The 23,475-nt window shown below is 36.6% G+C and overlaps 1 protein-coding gene and 1 long non-coding RNA gene across 6 annotated transcripts in view; one reads left to right on the plus strand and one right to left on the minus strand.

Moving 5' to 3' along the window:
* The first annotated feature begins 590 nt into the window (after positions 1-590).
* LOC124629277 (uncharacterized) lies at positions 591-15,734 on the plus strand. Its single transcript, XR_006984223.2, has 5 exons — positions 591-1,557; positions 6,183-6,318; positions 7,176-7,441; positions 8,938-9,113; positions 15,540-15,734. It is a non-coding gene; the product is annotated as an uncharacterized LOC124629277 (long non-coding RNA).
* septin4b (septin 4b) overlaps positions 3,765-23,475 on the minus strand; it is a 41,137-nt gene continuing 21,426 nt past the window's right edge. For 2 of the 5 annotated variants that reach the window (XM_017496186.3, XM_017496185.3), the window contains exons 2-11: positions 15,695-15,791; positions 15,506-15,592; positions 14,848-14,971; positions 14,106-14,240; positions 10,837-10,954; positions 9,978-10,079; positions 9,690-9,786; positions 9,366-9,528; positions 9,023-9,122; positions 3,765-6,457 (exon numbers count right to left, since the gene is read on the minus strand). In XM_017496186.3, the coding sequence (XP_017351675.1) occupies positions 6,389-6,457; positions 9,023-9,122; positions 9,366-9,528; positions 9,690-9,786; positions 9,978-10,079; positions 10,837-10,954; positions 14,106-14,240; positions 14,848-14,971; positions 15,506-15,592; positions 15,695-15,791 (1,092 nt within the window). In that variant the 3' untranslated portion in view covers positions 3,765-6,388. Of the gene's footprint in view, positions 6,458-9,022; positions 9,123-9,365; positions 9,529-9,689; positions 9,787-9,977; positions 10,080-10,836; positions 10,955-14,105; positions 14,241-14,847; positions 14,972-15,505; positions 15,593-15,694; positions 15,792-17,778; positions 18,130-19,975; positions 20,236-23,475 lie in introns of those variants that run through there. The other 3 variants (XM_053673550.1, XM_053673549.1, XM_053673548.1) reach the window with 3 other exon arrangements.

Consider the following 23,475-nt stretch of genomic DNA (forward strand, 5'->3'; position numbering starts at 1 on the left):
AAGTTTTCATTTGACTCACCCTTGTATGTTCTTTTTTTTTTTGTTAAATAACAGCAAATTGTCCTTTTAACTGTAGATGTCCCTGTGAATTTGCTATTAGTGTAGTAAACATGACATCAAATGAGCACATTAATACAATATGATTTGTCTTGCAGATTGCCAGCTGCCGACTGAGCTGCTGTTATATAAGTAATAACACACGACAGATCTTGCAGTTAGGCAAAGATTACAATGTGTAATTTCTTAATGCACAATATGTCATGCATTTTAATGGTATATAGTTATATTTAAGGTTGTAGAACATCCGAGAGACAACTGCGATAAACAGTCATTCCCTCACCAGTCTGTCTGTCTGTCTGTCTCTGTGTGTGTGTGGGTGGATATGTGTCACACAATTGATCATACCTCAACAGCGATTTAGTTGCAGTTTATGCTCATTTGACAAATCTTAAATAAATCATAGTAGATGCATATATATATATATATATATATATATATATATATATATATATATATATATATATATATATATATATATACACACACACACACACACACACACACACACACTGATTAATATTTTTATTCGAAGAAAATAGAGAGAAGGGAACAATCAATTTACATGAAAGTATAGCTAAAACAGCACTGCCCAAGATCTGCCCAGGGTTAGAAAATTGAGGAAAATAAAAATGTAATTATAATAATAAAAATTAAATAAATACAAAGGGTGTACAAGGGGGTGGAGAAGTAATTAAAAAAAATATTTTTTTTTGTATGACCCATCTGCTTCCTTATGTATCCCAAAAATGTTACTCATAACCTTAGCACCAGAGGAAATAGATCTATCTTCATCATGTTGATGGAATTTTTCCTCTCATGTAGACAAATCAGAGACTGCTTTTTACAATAAATGTTATAAAGGTGAAAGGGACTCGAATTAATTAGAACTTGTAAGATTAAAAACAAAAGTCACTTTGTAAAAACCTGTCCACTTGGTTTAATTTGTGGTTTGGAATCTTGTGTGTGATATCCATGTTGACTGTTTACTGGTCATTTGGATCACGTAATATGTGGGCTGATAAACAAGGAGAAGTAGTCCGTGTGGAACACAGACCTTGACCCATTACCTACATGGCTACGAAGAAGGCCAGAGGGCAGATTGTCAGAAATCAATAGTCAAAATGTGACGCTAAAGGATCGGGGGTGCAAATGGTGTAAAAGGTCCACAGCAAATATAATAATATATTTATAATCATTTAATTAATTTACACGCAATAAAAACAATTAAGTGCATCAAACAGAACTTCAGTAAGAGATTAATCCTGAACTCAGTTCTAATACTAATATTTAGATTGGCAGTTCTTGATGTCCAACTGTGCTAAAGGAACAAAGCACAAATAAACACCCACACATGAACTAGCATTTCTGATATTTGCTTCTGAGAACTTTGTTTTAATGCATCACAAAATGCCTGGACACTGCTGTATGATCCGGTAGAGAAAGAAAGGAAGAAAGAAACATTACAATGAGCACTCAACACTACAGTGACCAGATGTGGTATGTTATGTTGGTAAAATTATCAAGCTCTACAGTGTGGCTGGATATTTAAATGAGTTAACATCATCCCTGCAAGATACTTTATTCTCATGTGGTGTTATTTATCTATTTATTTTTGCGTTCTCAGTTCAGCCCTGAGGTGTGGAGTTTTTCATGTTCGCCACATTGGTTTCCTCTCATCTCCTTAAACAGTGGTAGTAGATAAATTGGCACCTCTAAATTGCCCCTAGGTGTGAATGAGTGTGTGAGACACCATGTAGTAAACTGTGGCTCCGGAGCCTCAATGACCCTAACAAGGATAAAGCACATACTGAAAATGACTGAATGCTGATGTGACATCAACAGCAAACCAGTGAGCATTCAGTAATGCTAGGTGATTGTATTTTAAATGTATACAGTCATTTCCATTTGACTTAAGGGTTTATTTCTCTTACTTACATCACTTACATATTTTTGCTGACACACTCAGGACTAACTTCATTTGGAACACCATGGCAACAGTGTTAGTGTACTTATGCTATTTGTTTACTTCACTTACTTACTTTACTTATATACTTCACTTGCTTACTTGCTCAAACATCAAACCAAGTTTCATTTAGTCATGGATTGCTATAGGTATTCATAAAAACCTTTAAAATAAATAAATAAATAAATAACCTACTTTAAAGACTTTGAAGTATTTAATGTAAGCTCTGATCAAATACTACATCAATTTTCATGTCATGACATCACCTTGACAAAAGTAGCCTTTACACTGACAGTGTCTTTAAAGTAAGCTTTAACAAGTCTTTATATCAACTGATTTCTACTGGACTAAGCCCAAATGTTTATGTAGGATTAAATCAGTTGTAATTAAGGGCTAAATATTTAAAATATTTTAATGTTAAATATTTTAATATTTTCTATTATATTTAGTTCTGCAAACTATACTTTCAATAAACAGAACAAAAAACTGTTGACTTCGTAAAAATCATTAGTTTCTGTCATAGTGGTTAGTTCCTGTTAAAGCAGCTATAAACAGTCGTTCCCTCACCAGCCTATGTTTTATCTCTCTCTTGAAGATAATGAGACAAAAGACCACAGCTTGTCATGTTACAGAGAAACTAGAAAATGCGAACTACTCTATCCTGAAAACTCAAGTCTCACAAACATTAACAAGTCTCTGTAACATTAAACGTGAAATTAAACATGTAACATTAACTGTGAACTGATAAAAAAAACACTGAGTTGTTTATTCATCTGTTAAAAATTGTAATTGTTGGCAACACACTATTGTATAAGTGGAACACCATCTCCTTGAGTTAATACTATTCTCAGAAACTACACCAAATTTTAAAACTTGTTTAGCATTTTACTTTATACCCCGATCACCCTTACTAAACTGACTCCATACCCAACGTTATGTTTGCAGGAAGACAGCCTAGGCAAGATTCAAAAATTAATAAATACATTTCCACATCATTTTTCTGAAATATATTCATTGCTTCTTAAAATTGGTGTATCAAAGCATGTTACAGGTATATTTTGGTCAAAACTTTGTCGACCCTTTGCTAGAATTCTGACACAGTGACTCGGACACACTCGACTGGCCTTCTCAGACTGCCACACACATAACAGACAAATACAAAGTTCAAAAAAATATTCACAATATAAGTATGGCTGCATGAGTGTGTTTTAAGAAATTTCTAGTCAATATTTCACTGCACAAATACTGTCCAACTAGCTTTCTGGAAATAAGACTTAGATTTTATTGTTTGGACCATTTCAATAGGTCATTATTAAGCTAAAAACACAGCTCACAGTTTCAACATTGTTCTTTGGTGTAGAGATTCACTGTAATACACAGTGTGTGATATTCTTCTTAGTCCAGATGATCTGCAATGTAGCTGCTCATGGATGTGCCAAGATGTAGGAAGGAATTAGCTAAAACTTTGTTAAAAGTATCAATTGTGAACAACCTGTGTATTTTAAATAAAAATGAACGATAATGGCTGTTTGTTCAGAGTGCTAAAGTAGTAATACACTGGACATTTTTAATAACTCAGATCTGACAAGAGCAACATAAAAGAAAAAATTCAATTCAAACTAAATTTTAGCAAATAATGTATGGATTAAGTCTGGACAAAACATGTTTGTATCTCTCTAATGAATATTTAGAGTTGGAGCCATTTTGGACTGTATAAAATAAATAAATAAATTCCACCAGGTGAGATGAGATTTATTTTTATTACTTTAAAGAATATGCTCTAGTCATATTTATCTTCACAAATAACCCTTATACAATAATGCATTTATGAAACCCAAGTAAAGACGTAAAAAAAAAAAAAAAAAAAAAGACCTGAATCCAAAACCACGTTATTGTTCCCTTTATAACACAAGAGCAACTGCTGAGGCCTAAAATAAAAAATAAAATAAAATAAATAAAATAAAATTATATATATATATATATATATATATATATATCAAAACAGAATGAAGACATGTAACAAAATCATGGGGCTAAAATCTAAATAATTAAATTAATAATATAGCTTCAGACAAATTGCCCGTTCTGCCTCTACTAGTTTTTATAACTAATGTAACAAAGTCTTAAACAATTGAGTGAATATAACCCATGATATATTTCAGACACCCCATTAAAATATCCTAAAGTAATGAGGGGGAGGAACTGCAAAAAAAACAACAACAACAAAACAAAAAAACAAAAAACAAAACAATGGACTTATAATCCTTCAAATTAAAGGTACACTTGCAAAGTATGCTTCTCACAGTGGACTTCTTAATAAAAAAAAATGGCAGTATCTAAAGACGTAGATATGTATCAATCAATATGTTTTTAGCATTATTATAATATTAAAGGGCTGAGTTATGTATTTATTTAGAATTCATTTCTCGCTAAATGTTTTTATTATAATTACAATTTGGCTGAAGTTTCAAGCTCCAGTAAGTGATTCATTTCCAGAATGGATTATATAGTAACATGAAGGTATTTAATTAGCAGGTTTTTTGTTTTTATTTCATCCCAATTAAAAATTAATCCTAACTTTGTAAAGCTGATTTAAAATTAAAAGATGCCCTAAATAATAAAAAAAAAAAGCAGCCACTATATTGATCTTTACTTTATTCGCATTAGGCTTATTTTATGTACTTGGAAAACATCACATTGTATATTATTTCACTTTAATTGTCCTGATTTCATTATTGGGCATTCCCATGATCATCATCTTGTTAAATACAATGTTTAGTGATAAAAAAAAGTATTGCAACTGCATTTCATCTGTTATTACACCATTAAGATAAAGACAATGTTATATATTGATAGTTTCCTCTGTACGCACATCACTAACTGTCTTCTCTTTTGACTTGTTAGTTAAAAGTCTGCACTTAAGGAATGATGTAAATTTTTCTGGAACATCTTTTCCAAAAAATAAATCAATAATATGTCAGCTTTGTTAAGAAAAATATTGTTCTACAGTACTTCAATTATTACTATTACTCTCATAAGAAAATAAAACAGTGTTGACCTATGTAAAGAAACCTTCTGTTTCTTTTGTAGCCATACAAACAAAAGCATGTACATACAGTACGACGAATGCATTCATTTAACAAAATAGTACAAATAAAATACCACAATGTAGAAAAACAAACATTTAAATAATTTGTTGTTTTTATCCTATGAAAACAAGCTAATCCAGGGAATTATATATGCATAATGGCGTATAAACAAAGTTACTTAAAGAATGCCACTTGCAGCTTTCACTTCCACCAATATAGCCATTCAGAAAAAAAAGTTTTCTTAAAACAAAATCCGAGTGTATTTGCTGTTACAAGAAACACAGACACAACAGCTGGGTTTGTTGTTCTCTGGGAATTCCATAAAGCTTTGCAAAATATATGCAAAATATTTTTTTGCTCACTTTGCACAAGCAGTTTTATTTATGTCTATGTTTTGGAAATAAAGGTAACAAACTGTACTTTTCCTTATTATTGGGGTGGTACCATTAAGGGTACATCTTTTGTACCTGTGGTATGTATCATTCACCTGGAAATATGAAGCATATAATTTTAAAATTATTTCAGGGTAAATAATTGGACCTTAAGGGACCAGTAATATAGCTTTACACTAAACACTAATTCAAAATGTACCACACACACCTTCCCAGACAAAATATACATATTAAAAGAACAAAAGATGTCCCCTTGTTGGTAGTATAGTTTGGTATGTTTATGTTTATAGTATGTTATTTCTGAGAATGAAATGGAAAAGTGATCAAAAGATGTACAAATATTTGCTTGTTCTCTAAGATAGCTAAAATGTTTCATAAACTATATGAAATCCCCAGACAATAACATTCTCATTTGTTTCATCTGGCTCTTTAGTTCAGTTACTGTTTTGTCTGTAACAGCAACTACATTTGGTTATTTTAGTACACTGCACAAAAAAAGAGGCCCCCCCCCCCAACCTCTTAAGCGAGAAATATGTTCTTTTTGATCTCTATAAGCAGGCCAAACTGTTTCACAAAATACAATACATTTGTTTTTGTGTGAAATTCTTTGTGTCTGTATCAGCTTTGATGCTAGTGCACTCAAACAAGGGCATGGTTGTTGTTTTTTTCTTTTTGCAGCACTTAATGACACCTAGTGGAACTTCAAAGCCACTAGACTCACACACAAACTGAAGACAAAGTGGACCAAGACATGGAGCATGCTTTGTGCACTACATTTGGAGCTTCACTGAGCAGAAAAGGGTCTCATCAGATGGTAAGGTCCCAGGCATAAAGGTCAGGCAGTAAAGTGGCACCGTGGCAAACATGAATGGCACATGCAGGGGTTAATAGGCTTCCTTCTGGGTGTGCATCTGCTCTTGGATCTTCTGCAGCATCTCCTGCATCCGCCGCAGCTGTGAAAATAGGGGCGGGACGGTTAACAGATTTAACCAACTCATCATTGGAGGGTTGGAAATGCTTATGCAATGCATTTCAACTTGTCGCATGTTCACAGGGGAACTTTGGACACAGCTCAATGGACAATCGATTAACTTTTTACTGCATGACTGCTCTTGTGGATTGCTTAACCCTTACTGTGCAAGAATCGCACCCGGTGATAGTGCAGAATCAATATTAACAGTGTTGTTCCACTACAGAATCAATGTTAATTTAGGGTTTAACTTCCAAAATGTACAAAAGCAAAATGATAGGAATGTGCAAATGCTGACACGTAAAAATTTGAGTCTGCCAGATATGATGCACATTTTCACAAACTACCAGTGCAAAGTTTGGACATGGTAGATTGAAGAAGTATTTTTCACCTTCTTAAAAAGACAAGAGATTTTTCATCTGACCAAAAAAACTTTTGAAAAAAGGTTTATGGTTGAAAGACAAATATATATATAATTTTAAATAAATGTAACAAAAGTTTTCATATTAATATTTTACTTTTTTAAAGTTCACCTGAGGGTTTAGGAACTCTTTAAGCTGTTATTTAAAGTAGTCATCTATAACCTTCGCACTCATGGTGGGTTTGGAGTAAAAGTAAGGAGAGTTACACAGAAAATATTCTAATCCTAACAGTTACACATGTTATAGAATCTCTTATTGTGTGTCTGTTTTCCTCTAAAGTCCCTGGGATGCTTGTTACGATAGATGGCATCATGAACTCCAAGAAGTACTAGAAGATGAAAATCTGTCTGCTTCTGCCAAGTAACTAGGTTGGGGTTGGACCTTCCAGCAGGACAATGATCCATAACATACATCCAAATCCACATAAAAATGGTTAAATGACAAGCTGTTGATAAGGCCGTCCCAATCTCTGACCTAAACCCCACTGAGAACCTCAGGAGGAGAGTCCACAGGAGATGACCTAAGACCCTGGAGGAGCTGGAGAGGTTTTGTATGGCTTTGTGTCCTCCTCTCATAAAGCATTATAAGAAAAGTCTCAGTGCTGTTACAGTGGTAAAGGGATGTTGCACTAGTTGCACTAAATGTGCCAAAATAAGTAAAAAAGTAGAAAATACTAAAAATAAAGAAAATCCCCTCTATGGCTAAGCATGCCCAAACTTTTGACTGGCAGTGTATATATTGATTAACATCAATATATATCTTATAGTATTATTCTTTCAATAAAATAATATTTTTAAAAATAGTATAATGATTATAATTATTATTATTATTATACTATTTTTAAAAATAGTATAATGATTATAATTATTATTATTATTATACATACAAAAAGATTCCTTTAAAAGATAACTTAAAACTATATTAGAATTACATACAAAGATGTTGAAAAGTACAGTGTAAAGCAGTAAGGTGGTCATGCTTGTGAGTACTGAGTTTCAATGTTAATTCAGACTGACAGAAGTAGGTTTGGAAGATTTTAATGACCCATAATGTTTTGGTTTCTGCCTATAAAGCTACTTCAGCATTATATAGTGGGTTCTGTATAAGACTTGGAGAAATACAGCAGTTTTAAAATAGGAGAAGCATCAGTTCATGAAGAGTTAAATAATAAATAAACAAACAAACAAACAAATAAGCAAAGCAAAGCAAAAGAAAGAAAGAAAGAAAGAAAGAAAGAAAGAAAGACAGCATGAAAGAAAAGTCTAACTGTAGGCATTATGTATTATTGTTGACAATCAAGGTAAGAAAAAATATTTAGACAGTCTTAGAATTTTCCCGAGCCACAATATCTTGAATCCTGGGTCTAAAGTACATAAGTGAGGAAGTGTGCAGGCTTCCAGAAATAAAGAACTAAACTTTGGAACTTAAGGCACATTTCCACTGGGGGAAGCAGGGCGGTGAAGCTTGTTTGGGAACAATCAGCAAAGCAATGTTCAAAAAAATTATCAGAAAAAGTTCCTGAGTTTTTTTTTTTTTTTTTTAAGTGAATGTGCTGGAAACTCACCTAAAGAGGCACTCAGAGAGGATGCAGACTAATAACCTGATAATTTCTGTGCTTGGGTAACTACACAGCATGCTGTGATGTATTGGATTAAAACTGCTTTTTAGATTAAAAAAAGGAATATAAACCTCTTAGTTGAGAATTCAGCTTATTAAGAGCATGTGTGCCAAATCTAATATATTTAGATTTTCTATATCTAAGGATGGGGGCAGAACAATGATCTGATGTGCAGTTTTGAATCATAAAAACTCCCAAATTAATATTTTACCAGTCATGAAAGGGGGCACTACTGCTCTGCTCTATACCCCATTTTCCTGAACGCTTGTGATTTTATTTCATTCCCAGAGACACCTGAGGAGCCAAGCCCTCTTGGTTAGACGAATGTATTTGAATTTTGCAAATATGTGGATTTAAAAAATGGCATTTCAACCATCAGGACCCAACCAACTGTTGGCTCTACTCGACTGGACTTTTTTGCAGGTCAGTGTGTGTGGGTGACTGTGGGAGGATCAGAGTGTGGCTTTGTCTCTGCCTCGTGATTGGCCGGGTAGGACGGCGGCTGTACCTCTTCATCTTTCTCGCGGATCAGTTTTTCTGTCTCTGCATCCGTTACATTGGGAGCTGTAGGAATGGGGAAGTCCGTGCCACTCTCTCTAGTGAGTTTGCTTTATGAAACACACACACACACACACACACACACACACACACACACACACACACACACAATGAATAAGACACTTGTATATCTATTTTGCAGTGCAACATCCTGGAATCTGTACAATAAGTCTATATTGTCTATAATGTATGTCTATATACAAATACATATATAAACAATACGTGGTAGAACTTTGTCTACATCTCTTTTGATTAAAAGATGTGTATGAGAAGAGCGTGTGTGTTCTTCATACTTGCGGTTGCGTTCTTTCACCACCATGCGTGTCATGCTTTGGATGCACTGAGCTCTGTAGTTCTCATAGTGAACATCCCGTGTCACGTCCTTCAGGTCCTGCATGTGTGTGCGCACCAGCATGTTCCTCAGCTTTATGAAATCACAGTGTGCAGAGTTCTCCACTGGAACACACACACACAAACACACACACACACCATCTGATTAGATGATCAGACTTAATGCTAACAACGTTGTTTTATTTGAAGGGTGTGCACTGCAAGGCACAATTTTTTATATAACATTTTATTCAGCAATGGTTTATACAAGTTCATCAATACATTACCTTCTACAATGCCCCAGGGGTAAAGTCGACCCCGCACTCTCTTTCCTTTTGCCTCAACGACTGTGTTACTGCCGATCACTGCAAATGGGATGCTCTCCTGCAGAGGGAGGCGGGGAGAGAGAGAGAGAGAGAGAGAGAGAGAATAATTATTAGAAGAAGTGAGGCATTGCAGTAGCATCTGCTGCACTGCAGGTAGTTCTGCTGCTACATCTTTCTCTGTTCACTTCTCTTCATAAACACACACACACACACACACACACACACACACCTCTGATGAATCATACACACCTTCAGTTCCTGGTCTTGCTGTTTGAACTCCTCGTCCTCATCTGAATCACAATCAGGAAACTGGTAGATTTTGATCCCGAATTGCTCGATCTCCTCTCGAATCTGTGAGAAAGAGCGTTAGACTGTAATTAAAGGTATAAAAGTAAATGTTCATGATAAATAAAAATGCTATATAACACTGCAGCAACATTGCAGGTATTAAACCAGTTGCACATGTGAAGTCAGTGATTTGAAGGATGTCCTAAACCCAGGACCTTCCCTTTAGTGTTTGCTCCAAAGCCACACCTCAAAACACCTGCATGTACAGCCTGGTCTCCTGGTCTAGAACAGCACAGTCAGTAAAAGATGAGGAACACCATTCTGTTAAATGAACACTACTGGTCAAGCCTTGAAACATGTTCCCCTGTACGTGCATGAGAAATGAAAAGCATGATGCTCGTTTCATTTCACAAATTTCATACCACAAATTTCATTTATGAAAATGACAGCCTGTAAAATTCAACATGAATCTGTGATTTTGCTGCTTGATCTTTTACATTAGGCACATTGCTAGCTATGTAGATCACTGTGCTAAAATAATCTCAGCACTGTGTGGATTGGTGTTTATATAAAGTCCTCTGTCCAGTCATATGTTTATTGCATGAACTATATGCTTGAAAAGATCCTTTTCCACACACTTACTAAAGATCACCACAATATTGCAAATAAAGAAATATATATCCATTAGACGCATATTCATTAGTTACAGTACATCCATTTTAAAACATCTAATATACGGTTAATAAATACTTTCTTGTAATATAATCTCAACTAATACATCGCAGGACTGAAACGATCCAGTTTGTGTGTGCGAACTTACCTTAATTTTCTTTTTCTTGATCTCACTGGGGGTGAGAGTGTCTGCCTTGGCCAAAACTGGCACAATGTTGACCTTTTCATGAAGGGCTTTCATGAACTCCACATCCAAAGGCCTGAGACTGCAAAAAAGTCAAGCAAACCCACTCTCATTACACACACAGATAGAAAAAACACACAATACTAAATCGATATGAGACAACGTTTTGTTCCTAGAGATTTCCTGTTTCACCTACTGTACAGTTTAAAGGGTTTGTACCCAAATAAAAACAGTGAAAAGACCCGGGCTGTTCCAAAACACATGGATAATCTTTCATTTTTTTGGGGGGGGGACGACTAACTTATAATTTGCATTAAGCAATTTTGTCAAATTGCTTGCCACACTCACTTCAAGTTGCTAACAGTTGCACTCTTGAAAGGAATCAAATTAACAAATAACTTTGGGCTGCTTTGTTCTGTCTCATTCATGCTGTACATGTGCGGTAAATACATTAGTAATTCTATGCTAGGGTGAGTCAAATGAAAAACGTTAAAAGCGCACGATAAAATTTTTTTTAAGAATTTTTATTTTATTTATTTATTTTTTGTAGAGGAATCGTTAAGTGTGTGCACACTGAATGCACTGAATGAAATGGAGATTACGCAGAAAAACTATACACTTTCGAGACACCTACAGTCAGGGGAAAAAAGTATTTGATCCCCTGCTGATTTTGTACGTTTGCCCACTGACAAAGAAATGATCAGTCTACAATTTTAATGGTAGATTTATTTGAACAGTGAGAGACAGAATAACAACAAAAAAATCCAGAAAAACACATGTCAAAAATGTTATAAATTGATTTGCATTTTAATGAGGGAAATAAGTATTTGACCCCCTCTCAATCAGAAAGATTTCTGGCTCCCAGGTGTCTTTTATACAGGTAACGAGCTGAGATTAGGAGCACACTCTTAAAGGGAGTGCTCCTAATCTCAGCTTGTTACCTGTATAAAAGACACCTGCCACAGAAGCAATCAATCAATCAGATTCCAAACTCTCCACCATGGCCAAGACCAAAGAGCTCTCCAAGGATATCAGGGACAAGATTGTAGACCTACACAAGTCTGGAATGGGCTACAAGACCATTGCCAAGCAGCTTGGTGAGAATGTGACAACAGTTGGTGCGATTATTCGCAAATGGAAGAAGCACAAAAGAACTGTCAGTCTCCCTCGGCCTGGGGCTCCATGCAAGATCTCACCTCGTGGACTTGCAATGATCATGAGAACAGTGAGGAATCAGCCCAGAACTACACGGGAGGATCTTGTCAATGATCTCAAGGCAGCTGGGACCATAGTCACCAAGAAAACAATTGGTAACACACTGCACTGCGAAGGTCCGAAATCCTGCAGCGCCCTCAAAATCCCCCTGCTCAAGAAAGCACATATACATGCCCGCTGAAGTTTGCCAATGAACATCTGAATGATTCAGAGGACAACTGGGAGAAAATGTGGTCAGATGAGACCAAAATGGAGCTCTTTGGCATCAACTCAACTTGCCGTGTTTGGAGGAGGAGGAATGCTGCCTATGACCCCAAGAACACCATCCCCACCGTCAAACATGGAGGTGGAAACATTATGCTTTGGGGGTGTTTTTCTGCTAAGGGGACAGGAAAACTTCACCGCATCAAAGGGACGATGGACGGGGCCATGTACCGTCAAATCTTGGGTGAGAACCTCCTTCCCTCAGCCAGGGCATTGAAAATGGGTCGTGGATGGGTATTCCAGCATGACAATGACCCAAAACACACGGCCAAGGCAACAAAGGAGTGGCTCGAGAAGAAGCACATTAAGGTCCTGGAGTGGCCTAGCCAGTCTCCAGACCTTAATCCCATAGAAAATCTGTGGAGGGAGCTGAAGGTTCGAGTTGCCAAACGTCAGCCTCGAAACCTTAATGACTTGGAGAAGATCTGCAAAGAGGAGTGGGACAAAATCCCTCCTGAGATGTGTGCAAACCTGGTGGCCAACTACAAGAAACGTCTGACCTCTGTGATTGCCAACAAGGGTTTTGCCACCAAGTACTAAGTCATGTTTTGCAGAGGGGTCAAATACTTATTTCCCTCATTAAAATGCAAATCAATTTATAACATTTTTGACATGCGTTTTTCTGGATTTTCTTGTTGTTATTCTGTCTCTCACTGTTCAAATAAATCTACCATTAAAATTATAAAATGATCATTTCTTTGTCAGTGGGCAAACATACAAAATCAGCAGGGGATCAAATACTTTTTTCCCCTCACTGTATTTGCAATGAACACTGCAATTTTTTTCATTTGATGCACATACAAACAATATACAGTATACATCAGACATATGTACAGGTAAATATAAATACAGTATATATAATGTGCTTAAATATATAACTGCTCAAATAGAACGGATAATCATTTTCTATTGAAGAGTCAGTTTCCTGTCTGGAGAGCTTCAGGAGAAGGTGATCTTTCAAACAGATGTAATTACTACACTTTGACACTAGAGGGAGAACTTGGATTAAAAAAAAAAAAAAAAAAAAACCAGAAAAAAAAACCAAAACCAAAACAAGGTCTCCTTTAGTGGCTTATGAGACTTACCCTGTGCCCTAATTGGCATACTTATACTATGTACTGAGAGTATGTACTCTTTTGGTGAAGAACAAATACATATTTTTGAATGTGTATTAAAAGCGTCTGCAAGTATTGGGACAAACTAAAACATTTAATGGCGTTGTTGCCCGGAAGAGAACACTGTAAACAACTCTTCGTTGCATTTCAGATTTTCTTCATTCATTATTCCTTATCTAATTTATAATTTAATTTTATCATTCCCTTGATTTATTTTTCCACATTTCATTTACACCTCTCTAAAATATGTCAGCAAGCAAACTGTCACAAAAGTCCTCCTCCCTCACACAAGGAGTTGTGTGCAATATTAGCTGGAAGAAAAAAAAGTGTCCACAGTATAAGATAAGATAATACTTCATTAATACCCAGATGGAGAAATTAGTGTATCCACACTTTGAAAATCTACCGGAAATAGTAGACCACCTGGGTACCTTTGGAATACTAATTTCAACATACTACGATTTGGGACACACTAATTCATATCTCAGATACTATTTAGTATGGATCGTATGCAATTGGGACGCAGGGTTAGTGAGTCACTGAAACCCATTACAACATAAATGATTTTAATGAATCTTATCTGTGAGTCTGTGTATTTCTGGCAAATTTTGTGTGTTGCGTTAGTGTGTGTTCTCATACCCATGACCAAAGGGTGAAATGAAGTAAATACAGCAGTGCACGCGGTTGTCCTGAATGTTTTTGCGGTTCAGGCCACTCTCGTCTCTGAAGTACTGCTCAAACTGTTGGTCAATGTAGTCGGCTACTGACTTCCAGCTGAAATAATACACGCACTTATTAACTACTAAATCAGTTCATTATTATTATTATTATTATTATTACTATTATTATTATTATTATTATTAGTAGTAGTAGTAGTAGTAGTAGTAGTAGTAGTAATGCACATTATTCTTATTTCTTTCTTTCATTTAATAAATTATTTATTATAAAAGGTGCATATAATAATAATGTATATTGTATAAGGTGTACATTTATATGTATATCTGATAGGTAATGATAATTAAATTTTTAGTTAATCTTTTAGTTATATTACTAAATTAAATACCTAAATTATCAATCACTTTGTTTAACTACAATTGCTAAAAAGACAATTAAATTTAATTACATTCAATAGAAAGAAACTATATTCTTAGGTAAAATCTAGAATCTGTGTTAAACCTGATGTTAAATAGAGTCTTATTCTATCAGAAAAGGTTCCAAGCAGAACCCCTATATGATGCTAAAAACCTTTTGAGGAATCCTTTATTTTATACTCATTTATCATTTTAAAAAATAAAATTAAACAGGTTAGAATAGATTATTTGTATTTTGGTTTATGTTTATTTGTAAATATTACAACATTAATGGAACACAGAGCTCGTACCACTCAGTGTTGTTAACTGCATCCCCAAAGCCTGGCGTGTCAACGATGGTGAGCTTGAGTTTGACACCCTTCTCCTCAATGTCCACTGTGTGCTTCGTGATTTCCACTGTCTGGGTGATCCGCTCTGGAACAAAAACAGGCTAATTGTTTCTCCAATTAGACTAATACAGAATGTAAATCGGCAAATTAATGTAGGCTAGATTTCAGTACTTCTCTTGATGTAATGTACTGTAAGTACACACACTTTCAGTGCATATTTGGTCATCCATTAAGAAATACTCAAAAAAGGGGAACAGTGGAAATGTTACTCAGTCGGCTACGGATATGGTGACCCAAGTGTTTTTTTCCTTTCAACTCTCAACTAGTTGTTGGCTATTTGCCCTGTTGGCTTTGGTTGCGAAACAAATTATTCTATTTGACATGTCTTTCTGAAAGCAACACGCTCTATTACTTTGGTAGCTTAAGAATAGCTTATAAGACAAGGATATTATCTGAATTTGTGAGTACAGAGCATGAAAAATCATGAAAACACAAAATCTATGCTCATTTGCGTACAAAATAAACTAGAGTTTCTGAGCAACTGATACATGGGATTTGGTGAACATACTGAAGCATTCAGTTGCATAATATATTTAGGATTTGACCATATCTAGATTACCTTCAGCATTGAGAAGTTTTCTGTCTTTATACAGATCTGTGAGGAAGAGGCTGTTGACCAGGGTGGACTTGCCCAATCCAGACTCACCTAAGAGAACACAAAGGGACCCAATGAGAAGAAACAGAAAGAGTGGGGCACCCCAAAGAAACACAAGACTCCCCAGTAGAATTCCAATCAGGTTTATTTTACCTGCTACCATTAAAGTGAAGTCGAAGCCCTTTTTCACAGATTTGCGGTGTACTTGATTTGGCAAGGTTGCAAAGCCCACATACTCTTTATCCTGGTCCTGTGTAAAACAGAATAAGAGAGAGAGAGAGAGAGAGAGAGAGAGAGAGAGAGAGAGAGAGAGAGAGAGAGAGAGAGAGAGAGAGAGAGAGAGAGAGAGAACATGAAGTTAGCTATAGCTCAGACTGAACATTTAGGCATTCCAAGAACCTGGCAAGGAACAGAACTGACTGTGGTATTTCAGAAAATTACATAATATATGGGATCCCTTCAGCTCTTGGCTATTTTAATCTCAAAAGCTATGCAGAGTTACTCTGTATTTGGGAAACCAAATGGTGACAAAATTGGGTGGATATAATGAAGGTTATAAAAGCAGCCACCTTTAATTAGTTCAAACTATCAAGTGTGAAAAGGACCACCAGCATTTTAGACATATACAATCTATAGCATTTCAGACATGCCATCAAAGCTCCAAAGCCATAACGTTCTCCCCCAAAACACAAAAAATACAGATCATTCATTCATCTGTATCCACTTATCCAATTCAGGGTTATGGTGAATCCAGAGTCTAACAAAAGAGCATTGGGTGCAAGGAAGTCATACACCCAACCCATCACAGGGCATCACACACATATAGTATACACTCCAGGGCCTGAACTTTAACTGTGCCAGAAATCAACCCAGATGGTTATGTTAATCAACCTGAAGCAACTTTTAACTATCCCAAATAAAAATTCCACAGTTATATGATATGCCAAATGAATACTGAACATTTTTCTTATTCATGTATCATCGCATTAGTCTTTACATTTTTTAATTGTCTCTTGTGTTTGTTACATTACATAACACTCAACAGCAAAGAAAAAAAAAGATATTTTTCAGTCTGCATTTTCTATCCTCTTATTTTTGGGGGGCTTAAAGGCAAGTGCTTGTGTTTAAAGGGAGTGGTTAAGACTCCATTGAAAACCCCCATCTCAGACGCATCCAGACAAGAAAAATCTGTAAACCTATGAGCATGAACTACATGCATAGATCTGAATTACTTTAGTTACTTGTAAAGGTAATTTAACTACTAATTACTCATACAATTGTAAGTGCCTGTGTAACCCAACCCAACATATTGATGTAACTTTGAAACTTACTGCAAGTCATGAACTCTGAATACTGCCCAATGATATTAACAACAACAAAAAAAAACTAGCTAGCATTCAGCTGAACCAAATGAAGGATGTAGTCCTTTGGAGGGGGTAATGACTAAGAAATGGAACTTGACGTACCATTACTCCAAGCTGCAAGGCTGTAATATTTGTTTAAGATTTCCACTTTCTGTCAATTACAAAGTGTGTTAGCTAAAGCTTTCAGTTGTAAAGTATAGCATGTTACGGGAATCCAGTCCCTGCATAAACACATTTTGGATGGCTTCTGCAAAAAGGCAATTACTGATTATTTTATTTATGGTCTCGTAATCATCCCAAACAAGAACTTGTGTCAACCTAGCTTGTTTCTAATAGTCTTGGTACAATGGGACCTCACTCCAACATAACTAGATGTAAATAAACTCTCATCTGGTGCATATAAAAATATCGAATCCACTTTGAGCATGTTTTTGGAGGTGGTAGAAAACCAGACTAGGCCAAACTGAAAGCATAGTGAAATGCTACCTGGGATTGTTTAACTGATTGATTGAATGATTTATTTATTCATTTGCATGATTGAGTGACTGATTCATTCATTTATTCATCTTTGTTAACCACTTTATCATGGTAAGAGCTATGGTGGATCCAGTGCCTATCCTGGAACACTGGGCAAGAATACACCTTGAACACTCATTCACACATGGGGCAATTTTGTGTGGCTAATCCATAATCCACAGCATGTTTTTGGGAGTTGGGAGGTAGCCAAAGAACCCACAGGAAACCCACACAGACCCAGGGGGAATATGTAAAACTCTACAAAGCTGGGGACCCTGTAGCTGTTTTACTACTATAACATATTACTGCATGCCCTCCTCTCTGTTTCAAGACCTATACCAGGTCTCCCAGCATTACCTCAGTGGAGTCATAAGGGTCAAAGCGACCCCATGGACTCTTGGGCCTGGAAGGGCTGATGGGTGATGGGCTGAAGGGAGGTGGCAGATCCACATATCCAGTCTGAATGTTGTGCTTGGGGTCAGGCTCGACCTCCCCAAGGGTTCTGCATAATGCAGGAAGCCTCAAAAATGTGGATGTTTCCTCTGTGTGGGGACTCTCATGACTTTCACCCTCACAAGAAGCAAACAGGTGCCTCTCTCTCACAGAATGGTGTCCCATGATATTCTCCATCTCAGACTCCTCTGAATCTTCCTTGGTGTGGCTTGATTTCTGGGGGTATGTTGGATGTGGCATAGGTTGATGGTATGAATGGTCAAGAAAGAATTGTATAGGGGTTAAGTGTGCAGATTGGGAACATAGGGTGGGTCAAAGGTGGGGGGAAGTAGAGAGATGTTTTAGTGATTCAAAGCAATGAGTTTGTGGGTTGCAAACAAGCATCAAGGAACAAACAATACAAAAAACACTGTTTTCTTTCTTTTGGGTCCCTTATCTACTTGGGTCATTAGAACTGTCAGTTATATGGGTGCAAATTAAAATATATATTAGTATATATGATATTTGGCCAAATTCAGAACTAAAATTAATGATTTTAAATGCCAAAGTTCAAAGACAGTTAGTAGTATAAGCAACAGTCTCTGTTATAACAAAAATAAATCAAATAGTGCATTGGTTACATAAGGATTGCCCTGTTCCAGATGTATCAAGAGGGCTATCAAGAGGGTTATGAAATAAATAACTGTGATATATTGCTTCTCAAGTGTATCCCGATAAGAATCTATTCATATTTCCAGATGGCGGATTAGACAAGTTTCATTATAGCAGGTGTTGATTGAAAGTGTATCCAAATCAAACGTGACAGATCCTGAATCGACACAGAAGTGCTGTAGCTTAGAGACCATGTGAAGAATGAAGCACAAAAATATTACTGCATATTATTAATTGCCTCATTAACTAGAGGAGGCCATTTAAAACACAAAATTTCAGATACTCTGGGTTGACAAAGTACAGAATAATCTGACATGAGTACTCCCAGAAATCCTCAGCTTGCATTAATTACATTTGCTACATGAACATGCTTCACAGGGCCAAAGAGCACAGAACTGAAAACCACTGAAAATCAGCCATGGTCTAACTGGTGGAACCATTAAGCAGCTCAGGTTCCGAGGTCGGTCCATCCTATATGAGGTTGATGAATAATACAGTGTCTCAGAGAGAGCAGAGATGATGATCAGGAGCTCAGGTTAATCTCTTGACTGACTGACATTCTATAGAGCTTAAGTTAACATCCCTTGAACAACTAAGCAAGATCGTGTAGCAAATAAATAAGTTAGCTGTTAGCTATGTACAGCTAGCTGCTTTATTTGCCACATAGCCTATAAGTTTGTGTCTATATGTTAAAAGGTGTTCTAGTTGAAAAAGTTGTCAATAACTACATTTGTCAAGAACTAAACTAATGTCAACCAATAAACATCCATCTATCCATCCATCCTGTACCACTTATCCTATACAGGGTTGAGGGGGAGCCTGGAATCTATCCCAGGGAACTCAAGGCATTCTGGACGGGGTGTCAACCCATCGCAGGGCACAATCACACACATTCACACATCCATTCATACAATACAGACAATTTGGAAATGCCAATCTTCCTACAACATATGCCTTTGGACTGGGGGAGGAAACCAGACTACCTGGAGCAAACCCACAAAGCATCGGCAGAAAATGCAAATTCCACACACAAAGGGTGGAAGCAGGAATCAAACCCCCAACCCTGGAGGTGTTAATAAACTATTTATTATTATTATTATTATTATTATTATTATTATTATTATGTGCTACATTTAAATGTATCTAAATATATTTTACATTTATTTAATTTGCAAAACAGTTAGGGTGCCTTATTTAATCCAAATAGTAACACAATGCTAAAAATCCTCAATAAGGCAAAAAAGGGGAAGATCATACAACACTGTTTCCGAAACTATTAGCTGATAATTGTATAACTGTTGAACGATTGCATGCCTTGTATTGTCGCATGCAGGAACACTGCAGCTTGTCTCCAACCAGTAATAAACTGGATGGGCAGTAGTGTATTGACAAGGGTGAGTGTCAAAATCAGGAAATGGACTCATGAGGGGCAAGGAATGGTTGCCAGTACCTGCTCTTCCACAAGCTTCTTTGGTTTAGGAGATGCTGGAATGGAGTCCTGGTCATCAGACCGCACACCACTGTGACAGTCCTCGATTGGTTTCCATTGCTCAGTGTCCTCCATTGCTACAGGGGTTACTGTGCAGTCTACCATCTCCAAACAAGACAGGGCATACATTTAGATTAGGATGCAAATGGGGCAAAGGTGAAGTCAAGGTAAATGTGTAAGAGCGACAAGTGACAAGAGTCCATTATGTCACAGCCATTTTTGGAAGATTGGACAGACAGGGGAACGAAGAGAGAGAGAAAAAAATGAGCTGGTGAAACACATGAGTTCTGAACCCCATAACTTTATGCTAAAAATGGTGAAGGATGCCAGAAAAAGCAAATCAAGCTGTCTACATGAGTTATGCCTGGGAGTGTGCAACATTCAAAGTGGTTTGCATATAGCAGGCATTTCTACAACATCTAAAAAGATTATATACATCAGCAAGAGTCTGTTAGTCTAGGCCTGTCAGTGTTCATTAAACTATTTATTTTTGAAGAGCTTATAGTCTGAGTAAGTTCCTAAAATATACCATGGTGACCAAAGTCGAACCCAAGAACTGAAATTTATTGAAACAAATATAGTTCCATAATACCAGAAAACATCAGTACTACCATATAGAGTATGCTTTCCTCTCACTCAAACATCTCACAAACTATTTGCTATTTGCTAAAAAGTCAGACTGAAACCCTAAGGCAAAAATATTAATCACTGAAGACAGCTAGGAATTTATTGCCAGACAGTCTTGCAGACTTGTTCTTGATTTTGGACCAATAACCAAAATTAATAGGATCTTTCAAAACTTGAAACTTGAATCTAAGAACAAAGCACTTGTCATTTTAACAGATTCAATTTGGATTTGATTAGAGGTTGCTGACCTGTTTCAGCTCTGTGTGATGCAAGATCAATGGTCAATCAGCTTACTAACACCAGGCTATACTGACCTAATTTCAAGACAATGGTGATTAGTCTAACCACAGGCTTCCTTCATTAAAAATAGTGAGGTAGAAACAACAAACCATACATAAATGTTTTTTTTCCCTAGTTCCAATAAGTAATATGTGCTGTTTCTGTCAGCTGTGAACAATAATAATAATAATAATAATAATAATAATAATAATAATAATAATTCTGGAGATTTATATAGCACTTTTCATTGCATGGGGGGAAATCTCCCAATATCACAGTGTCTCAAGTATAGCGTCTTTAAATATTGCTCAGCCTACTTTTCAGTTGGATAGAAATAGAAACCACTCCTTATAATCCATGATAAAGTCTCAGAGTAGGTCAAAACAGAGATGTCCTCCTTTCGGAAAATAGCTTAGGTATCTATGCACAGTGAACCAAAAAAGCGCCAATCTCTGGAAGCAAAACACAGAAATAAAGTGGGAAGAGACATACAGACACCTATAAGAGGAGCTTACATTGCTCACAATGCTTACCTATAGATCTCTTTAACCATTGCTCACCTGGGGAGCCTCTGTGGAACAGGATTAACCAATTGAAATATATTGGCCCTACAGATCCAGCTCCACATACCTTGTCCAAACCCAGATACCAACCCAATGGCCAGCCTTTTATACCAACATGCTCTGGGTCGTGGTGTCCTTCAGCTTCATCGAGCTGCCCCCAGGGGGCCAATCAACAAACTCTAATCTGAACCACCCATTATGATTCCACAGTTAATGCATGTGACATGTCACAGAGTTTTCTGTCAAATAATGATTCAGTAAGTGAATAACTGCAACCCAGCCAAAGTTCTCTATGATGGGATTTTTGTTTATGTGCATTTTTAATGCTTCTAGTCACTGGTCATGCTCTAGAAAGTCCCAGAAATGAGTACTGCAGAAGGAAGGTAAGGAGACTGGCAGACCCAACAGCTAGCGACCTCTTACTGTAATTAAGCCTTTAACCAGCTTTTTTGTGTGCAATTCTGCTTCTTTCCACATAGTGGAAAATTTCACCAAAGTTACGAGCGGAGAAGGCAGCACTTGAAGAGATGCATTTGCACAGGAAAGTGGAAAGTTTCAGAGAGAAATACACCTAGAACACTAACAAAAGCAGCAATAAGAGCTTTTCTAATGTTATTTTCCTCTTCATCTATTGTTAATTCCTCCAGTTAGCCTTGATGACTAAAACCTTAAAAGAAGCAGAATGAAGTAAAATACAGATATTGCTGACAGTGGTGGAGAAGTACATATAAAAACTAAACCAGGTCAAGGTCTCCATGAGCCATATAGAACTAGACTAAAAAGGAAATCACCATAATAAGAAAAATATCACCTTGTTATCATTGTTAAAACATTTCTACATCACTGGGGTGAAATATAGTGATAGTTGGATAAAGTTTAGATGTCAAAGTACAGTATATAAAAGACTGTGCACCCCTTAATTTTTGAAGTGGAAAAAAGTAAACACAACCTCTGCTGCAAGCTATTAAAAAACATTATTGTGTAAATGTTAATGCACAGTTACTATATATGTGAATAATAATAAAAAAAAAATTAAAGAACAAAAAAAAGGTATTTGTGTTCTGTGTAAAAGTGTGTATACCCTGCAGTTGAAAATTCAGAACTTAATGAAATTGTTAGGAATTGGCAGCTATAGGGAACTGTGGAAGTTAATGTAAAAAAAAAAAACAGAAAATCTTTTAGTTACGACTGCTGGTATGCTGGCCAGAAAGACAAAGGAAAACCCCCATATGACAATACAGACCTGCAGGAAGGTTTAGCTGACACAAGAGTGGTGCTGCTTCGTACTACTCTGCAGCACTGCTTGCACAAACATGATCTGCATGGAGGAGCCATCAGAAGGAAACTTTAGCTGTGACCTCATCACAAAGTCTACATGTGAAATATGTAAAACAATATCTAGATAAGCCAGAGGCAAAAACTGCTGAGGACTGACCGAGTACAAAATGGAATACTTTGGCCACAATCTACAAAGGTATATTTGGAGGAAAAAAAAGATGCAGCATTTGAGGAAAAGAACACATGGCATCTACTAAGCATGGTTCTATTCTAATAGTGGCTCTATTATGCTTTAGTGTTGAGTTGCAGCCAGTGGCTCAGGAAACACTGCACAGTGGTAAATGGTGCACTTATATAGCGCTTTTATCCAAAGCGCTTTACACTGTGTCTCATTCGCCCATTCACACACATACACTCACACACCAATGGTAGCAGAGCTGCCATGCAAGGTGCTAACATGCCATCGGGAGCAACTTGGAGTTCAGTGTCTTGCCCAAGGACACGTCAGTATGTGGAGTCACGTGAAATGGGAATCGAACCACCAACCCTACGATTAGTGGACAACCCGCTCTACCACCTGGGCCACAGGATTCCAGTAAATATCTGGTAGCATGTGAGACACGGACAGTCAAGAAAAAAAAGAAAAAAAAAAGCAGAAAAGAGATCCAAAACATGCCTCAAAATCCACCATAAACTACACCATTTACTTCTTTT

This window comes from Ictalurus punctatus, chromosome 20 (genome assembly GCF_001660625.3).
Source record: "Ictalurus punctatus breed USDA103 chromosome 20, Coco_2.0, whole genome shotgun sequence".
NCBI lineage: Eukaryota > Metazoa > Chordata > Actinopteri > Siluriformes > Ictaluridae > Ictalurus > Ictalurus punctatus.